The 7,728-nt window shown below is 41.2% G+C and overlaps 2 protein-coding genes across 3 annotated transcripts; both read left to right on the forward strand.

Moving 5' to 3' along the window:
• The first annotated feature begins 99 nt into the window (after positions 1 to 99).
• fgfbp2b (fibroblast growth factor binding protein 2b) lies at positions 100 to 949 on the forward strand. Its single transcript, XM_072383824.1, has one exon. The coding sequence runs from the start codon at positions 181 to 183 to the stop codon at positions 895 to 897; it is 717 nt and encodes a 238-aa protein (XP_072239925.1). The 5' UTR covers positions 100 to 180; the 3' UTR covers positions 898 to 949.
• Positions 950 to 5,144: 4,195 nt separating this feature from the next.
• LOC140305848 (fibroblast growth factor-binding protein 1-like) lies at positions 5,145 to 7,418 on the forward strand. 2 transcript variants are annotated; one of them, XM_072384858.1, is made up of 2 exons: positions 5,145 to 5,337; positions 5,685 to 7,418. In XM_072384858.1, exons 1-2 carry the CDS (start codon positions 5,201 to 5,203, stop codon positions 6,358 to 6,360), a joined length of 813 nt encoding a protein of 270 aa, XP_072240959.1. In that variant the 5' UTR covers positions 5,145 to 5,200; the 3' UTR covers positions 6,361 to 7,418. The 2 variants fall into 2 exon arrangements, with proteins under 2 accessions (XP_072240959.1, XP_072240960.1); XM_072384859.1 differs by having other exon boundaries at positions 5,151 to 5,337; positions 5,667 to 7,418.
• The last annotated feature ends 310 nt before the right edge of the window (positions 7,419 to 7,728 follow it).

The raw sequence follows: 7,728 nt of genomic DNA on the forward strand, positions 1-7,728 counted from the left end.
AACCGGAGGAGGAGTTTGAGCCATATCGTTTACCTGAATAATACCTTCTTTGTGAGCTCCTGCCTTATAAAGAGAAGCTCACTTACTTTTTGCTCTTGCACATCTTAACCCTCAGTGCAGATTCAGAAAAAATTATTATCCCTACCCACTCTAGCCATAACTCCCATACCTAAAGTGGCCATGAGAGCCAGGATGAGAGTGTTGCTGCTGCTCTTGGCAGCAACTGTTTCTGTGTCAAATGCTCAAACCAGCAACGACAGCAAGCAGCCACAGCATCAACCACGCAGCATCTGGGATGACCCCATCAGATTCAACACCAAGAACAAAGACTCGTGCACCATGGTGGTGTCTGGAGCCGGGAACTATACTCGCCTGCGTGTGTCCTGCAAAGGTCCAAGCCAGACAACAGGACGGTCCTACTACTGCGACTTCCAGGGTAAACCCGGCCAATGTCGCGCCTACAACCAAAATCCTCGCCACTACTTCACCCAGATGATGTGGGAGTTGAGGAAGCTGAAGAATGCTTGCCAGGGACCCAAAATCTACCGGCCACATATGTGCAGGAAATGCCCAGACGAGGCTCAAATGACCTTCCTGACCTCCTGGCCTAAGACCACCACCCCCAAGAACAAACCTGTCCCGGAGATACGTAAACCGATGGTGCCAGCCCAGCCCAAGCCAGCTGCTACTTCTAAACCTGTGAAGCCCCAGTCTCAGCCTGTTAAACCCCCGTCAGGCAAGGGCCCCCAGACCAGGAAAACCACCCCTAAGCCTGGGAAGACCATTACTCGTCCCACAGAGCAGCCTGTCAACAGAGCCTCCCGCCTTGCCTCTGAGTACTGCTGGAAGAGCTTCCAAGGCATCTGCAACTACGTCTTCGGTTGGTTCCAAGAGTGAGATGGCACTGCAGTCACTCAGGTAGGTGATGGAAAAACTAAGAAGGGAAGGTAGAGGGAAGGTTACAGGAAAGTTAGGACAGTGGAGAAACAACCACATTATTTCCATAATTTTGACTAGAAATCAATTCCTGAGGACTTTTTTGTTGATGTTTCAGGTTGGAGTAACAAGCAATCAACACACTCTTCCATCTTTGAACTCTCTGGAATCTGTATGAAAACCTTCAGAATCATTTCATCCCTCTTAATGTGCCAACTCCTCATGTTTCCAGAAAACTCAATGTTCACCTGTGTATACAGTCAGTGGATGATGTGGCATGCATGTAATTTCTAAATAAAAACACACAGCAAGGCAAAGGGAAAACATGGAGGGCATGTGTTTCTGTTTGTATATGATATAAAAGTCATTCCAAGTGTCATGTAAGTGTTTCAACAGCATGTATTCCAAGGAAGAAAACGTGAAGAGAATAAAGTCAGAGTGGTGACCTCTCCTCTTATGTGTATCAATCTGTTTCTCCTGCTGAGCTGAAACAAGCTGCAAGCTTTCACACTCGTGCATTCAAAGGAGTCTTTGTTTCCACTCATCACTAGTTGTAACAACATGTCTGCTGCCTGGCTGAGGAAGTTGTTACCGTGCAGACACAGTCAGTCACAGAAGGTGTCTGAGCAGAGCCAAACACTTCTTTGTATGAGCTGATGAATTGAGTCCTAAGAGCCGCTGTGCACGAACAGAGGGGGTCTGTGTTAAGGCCGCAGATGACTGGAATGAGTGTGGCTGCAGCAGAGCCGTTTTTAACCCACACACAAAAACACACACATACACACGGAGGATGAGGATGGAGACTGCTAACCATTACCCTGGTTTACTTTTGGAGACCTTAAGGGGCTGTTTCTAGGCATTAAAAGCTCATCTTGTTCAATTAAACGGTGTTTAAATTTACAGAGCTTTAATTTCCCTCAAGCGAACCCACAAATTGTAAGGTTACAAATATTTATTGAAAGATGAAGCTATAAAAACAGCTTTAACGGAAAGAAGACATCATTAATCATCAATTAAGACACAAAACAAAGCAATACACAATATATTACCATACTTTCAGAGAGTGAGGAAAGTCTATTTTAAAAATATTTAAGCAGAAAGAGTAACGGAGTAGATCATTTGTAACACAGTGAGTTTAGCATTTCCAGTACTGTTAGTTCATCGGAGATACTTTGATTAATAAGCAAATCTAAAAATACAAACTCACAAAGCACACATGACTGACACAACATTTTCTGAATTTACATTTTATTGTAAAGCCAAAATAATAAAATAGTCTTAAAATGATAACGTCACTGTTATTCCGGGTATATAGGATGGTGAGAACTGTTGTACTGCTGTATTTTTCTGAGGTGGAGCCCATTTCTATGTCTTTACTATTAGCTGTTCCCAGACACAGACTGGACCCTTCTGAAGGATCACAAGACAAATCTGGGGAGATAGGACTTGATTGATGGTGCAGAATAAAAAGATGAGAGTAATATATAATAACACTTATATAAACCATTTGAGTGATTATATGGTGAAATCTCTCTTTTGTAAAAGATTGCATTGAGTTTGACTTAAATAAATTCTTACACGTCTCTCATGAATGCTTTGGAGAAAACACAAGGTGGTGCTGCTGAGCAGAAAGAAAATTCAGTAAGGTCAGAGGTCTATGAAAATGTGTCTACATGTATCTTTTATATTTGAGGACACACACTGACAAAACCCCTGTTCTCCTGTTCAAGCATAAACCTTCACAAACATTTGATGTTGAAACCACCAGACAATATGTCCCCATAAGGCAGGTACATTTTCAATGTCTGATTATTTCTAAACTTTGCTGCCAACAGACACACAGTCATGTTTCCATCACTTTAAAAAACAACATCGAACTGACTCCTTATAATTTTCCAAAATCCATCCTTTAATGAACAGCTCTGCACATTCAAATATGATAAATTACATCATGAGGTCAAACTTTTTGCTCAAAGGTGGTTCTAAGTTCCCCACAATGTGACAGTGTAAACCAGTGTTTCTCAGTTCCGGTCCTCATGACCCACTGCCCTGCATGTTTTCGATGTTTCCCTCCTCCACCACACCTGATTCAAATGAATGGCTCCTTATCAGGCCACTGCAGAGCTTGATGATGAGCTGATCGTTATAGATAGATAGATAGATAGATAGATAGATAGATAGATAGATAGATAGATAGATAGATAGATAGATAGATAGATAGATAGATAGATAGATAGATAGATAGATAGATAGATAGATAGATAGATAGATAGATAGATAGATAGATAGATAGATAGATAGATAGATAGATAGATAGATAGATAGATAGATAGATAGATAGATAGATAGATAGATAGATAGATAGATAGATAGATAGATAGATAGATAGATAGATAGATAGAGCAACTGTGCAATAATAAACAGTCATCATTGGCTACTGAGTTGAGTGAATAATAGACGGCACAGAGTTAATGTCAGGTGCATAGCAAAGTACAAGGATATCCAGCTGGGAGTTTATGAGGAAAGAAGGAACTGACATCTGGTAAATGTGTTACTCTTCAGTCAATAAAGGTGCTAAAGAGTGAACAAAGGCGGCCCGATCTGACAGTGTGGTCAGTGTGAAATTCAAGATCCAAAGCAGCAGCTGCCCTTGTACTGCCCACATATAATGTTTTATTCGATCACAATGGTAAAAGTGCCTGTGTAAATAATAAAATCAACTCATGCTGGTACTGGGCCTGTGTCATTTTACTTAATTTCCTGGCACAGAGGGACACTTAAATATGATAGGGCTGATGTTAGTTTTCCTCATCATGACCAGAGCTTTACCATGACAGGTACTGCAGAGAAAGATTTCAAATATCTGCCACACAAAATTGTACAGGATAAAACATTATCTAAACTTATATATTTTTTTATTAAAAGAAGAAACTGACCCCAGTCTGTATGATTTCCAAGTTAATTAGGGACTGTCTCCCATTGTTTCATTTAAAGGCAGCAGTTCTCAATAATTTGCAACCGTGCCTCTAATATTGATTTCAGCTCTGTCCTGGTCCCCACAAACGTAAGGAGGAAACATTCAACAGTTCAACTGTGTTCATGTTTGTCCATGTTCATGAGATAGTGTCTTGCTACTGTTGCCTTCACAAGGATTTTGTGAGCTCCATCAGGGGAAGTTGTGCACTTTTCTGAAAATTTACATTCATGTGGTCAAGAATATTATAAGAGGCTGTACTCCTGCTGTGAACTCAACCCCATTTCAAGGCGCCATTCTTTTTGCTATACCGAGTGGCGAATGTGCAGCACTTTTTCAGTGAAAATTACTGCTTGCTGAAAAAACGGCATTGTAATGTGGGCAAATCAGAGCAGCAAGGTTGCTGCCTGGAGGGGAGATTCACGGCTGGAGACTTCCTCATAAAGATTCTTGGAATGTAGAGGAGCTGCAGATTTACTTGGCAAATCTCTGAAGGTTTAAATCTATACTCATCAGCATTACGTTGTAATTTGATTATATCTTGTTATGATAAAATCAATGATTGCCTCTTTAAAGTCTGAAATGGTTGTTTCACTGCCTCCAATGCATTCTCCTACAGCCAACCGTTTCAAAGCCTAAGAAATGCAGTAACTGTTTGGATTCTGGATGCATTCCTGCAGACAAGACAGAGGATACCCAACTGAACACGTAATGAAACACGAACGGGTTGAAAAAAGAAGGCTGGATTTATGAGGCAAAGAGCAAAATGTCCATCGTATAATGAAAAAGTATATTCAAAAAAGTCGTTGCTTATCACTTTACATCTTATGTTTTATTTTCTTAAACTTTTCTCTAATGACTGCACGTTTTGTTTCCATCGTGTTCGAACTTAATCTTGTATAAACAGAGAGTCGAGTTAATGGATTTATCCCTGTCAACAAAAGTTCATTCTTAAAACACACATCGCTCGGGCTGATCTCTGAGGCTCTTCTGATGGCTGAGCGCAGGATAAGATTGGTGGAAACGTTGGAGTAAAGCTTCCAAAATGTTCTGGTGATGTGACTGATGTAGTGTTACGAACGTTCTCGGGCGTGTCACAGTAGCCTACTTTAGAAAAAACTCACCAGCCTGTAGGCTACGGATACACGGAAGCAAAACTATTTTTTAGTCTCTTCTAATCTTTTGCTCAGCTCGCTGTTAAAGGCGCGAACTTGGGCACGTCGGGTCACGCCACACAAAAAAAGCACTCGCATCGGAAACTGCTGCCAAGATTTTTCTCAATGAATTTGCATGAAGGCTACGTGCGTACGTAAGAGTGTGTTTGCTGAATGGTGGGCGTGCTGCACATCTATGTATGAAAGCCATGTGCCAGACCACAGAGAGGCACATAACGCGGTTTTTACGCGCCCCACCACTTGTTCGTTTCGGTAAGTTTGACTCAGTATCTGTGACTTTGTTGTATCATCTACAGTACACTACAGTATAGCCGTGTTACTTTTCACAACAGTATCTGAATTCAGTCATTGATAGGCTACTGCACCACTATTTAGGTGCGTAATGGCATTACCAGGTGAGCGTAACCCAAAAAAAAACTTTGCCAGTTGAAATCGAATAATTTTATTCACTTATATTGTACATTTTATTAATCTGGATCCGTTATCTTTTAAGATAATTGTTATCACTCAGTCTATACATTGCTGTGTACCCAAAATACTGGCTATCAGACGCTGAATCTTTATAATTTCCTCACTTTCAGGTAAATATTTATCTACAGAAAGATGATTGCGCTGAGGGCTTTCGCGCTCTGGTTGTTGCTGGCTTTTCTCGAGCAGCAAGTCTCTCTGTCTTCTGGTGAGCGCGCAGCGGACGCGCAATCCAGTAGAGCTCAGAGGAGCGGGAACAAGTATGCGGCGAACGGCCGGGGGAAGTTCTCCACCGGCGACAAGATGCAGTGCACGTGGAACTCGAGAGACGTCGGGGATACTGTGAAGATCCGGGTCACATGCAACAACCCGGGGGCGCAGGTCGAACACGAAGTTACCGGCCTGAGTTGTGAATACAACGCCAAACCCCAGAGCTGCCCAGGCTACTGGTCCGACTCCAAAGTCTTCTGGAAACAGGTGGCCCGCGCACTCAAGAAATTGAAGGGCAAACTGTGCAGGGACGAGCTTGCGACCGTGAAGACTGCGATGTGTAAGCGCGCATCGCGAGATGCGCACTTCAAGCTGGACATCCGTAGCCTCTTGATCTCCAGTCGCTCTGGAGAGTCGAGAACTTCTACACCTCCGCCGCTGCTGCGAACCCGCCCCACCTCCACCTCCACCTCCACTAGCCAGACAGCTTGCACGAAGCGCCCGGACCACCGGAAAACGGCTGAAGAGTACTGCAACAGCTCCTGGGCCAGTGTGTGCTCTTTCTTCCTCTCCATGCTGCAGAGTGACGACTGCTAGATTCAGAGAGGTTCAGACTGAATGCAGGATGTATTTTTAGGAGTTGTGATTGTTAAAAAGTGGTGGCAGAGAAACGATCAAATCCTTTTTTCATTTTAAACGAATACCTATGAGATATAGTGCAAACGAAACACCGATTCTGTGCTCAGGTGTGCTTATTTATCAGGAGTTTGTTGCATCGCAGCAATTATTGTTATTTTCCTTCAAATGTAATTTATGGGCAGTTTAGGAAAGTTTCCATAAGTTCTTTTGACACTATTTCCCAGAAGTAAATAATGTAGGCCTTATTTTCCAGTTAGTGCTTTTCAGATGTAAGTAATTTCTTTTCAGAAATATTTATCCAAATATCATGATCAATCTAATGAATATTATTTATTGAAATAGATAAAGCACTGTAAAGTAGATGTAATTAGTTCCACACTTAAATGCTGCTTCATGCTGTTCCAGAAAGTACTTTTTATACTTGTAATGCAGTTTTCTTTTTCCAAATCTACTTGAGTAGTTTTTACTTTGAATATTATATTTTGACTTTTCAATTGACATATTTTGAAGTGTTTCAAGTTTATATATGTTCACAGTACATGCAGTTCTTCCATTTCTGGGGCTATATTTGGTCACGCAACCACCATTTACATAAAACCATGCGGTGGCCCTCATGTTGCTGAAGTATCTCTGTTTTGGTGTCCTCCACTGTAAATAGAGAACATTGCATTTCTAAATTGGTATAAACAGCACTGTTATTTTTACATCTAAATCAGAATCGGATCTGAATGATTCTTCCATTGCTGTTTATGACACATAACTGATTATTATGCGGTGATATAATCTCCTCTACCTCTGGTGATCAGTCAACCACTTGAATGATGTATCAACACACCTGATTTTATACACCACCAATAAATATTTTATATTACAATGTTCTTCTTTGGCTTGAGAATGATAAAATATGATAGGACAACAACAACAACAACTAGATTTTTCTATTTTTTTCCTGTGATTGATTCCTGTTTTATTAAAACACAGCAACCTTCAGATCTGCTTGTCACTGGAAAACTTGCTGTCATCTTGTAAGATGTTCCTGTGCAAAACACACACGTTTTGTACAGCTGATGAGTCCAAAGAAATCTTGATAATTATCCTGTGATTTATTTAAATTTTTTGTCTTTTTAGGACTACTGAATGTTACTATCACAGCTTATACCCAAGATCACAATACACATTGAACTGTTTAATAATAAGAACATCACAGCCTTTCCCACATACCATTGGCACACCCTCAGGATAAAGCAGCACGCACACAAAAGACTCTCAAATGCACAAGTGGGTTGATTGCATGTGGCACCTTGTCCTCCAGTTTCTTGCAGCAGT

Source organism: Leuresthes tenuis, unplaced genomic scaffold (assembly GCF_036924035.1).
Source record: "Leuresthes tenuis unplaced genomic scaffold, fLeuTen1.0.hap1 SCAF_4, whole genome shotgun sequence".
In the NCBI taxonomy this organism is placed as follows: domain Eukaryota; kingdom Metazoa; phylum Chordata; class Actinopteri; order Atheriniformes; family Atherinopsidae; genus Leuresthes; species Leuresthes tenuis.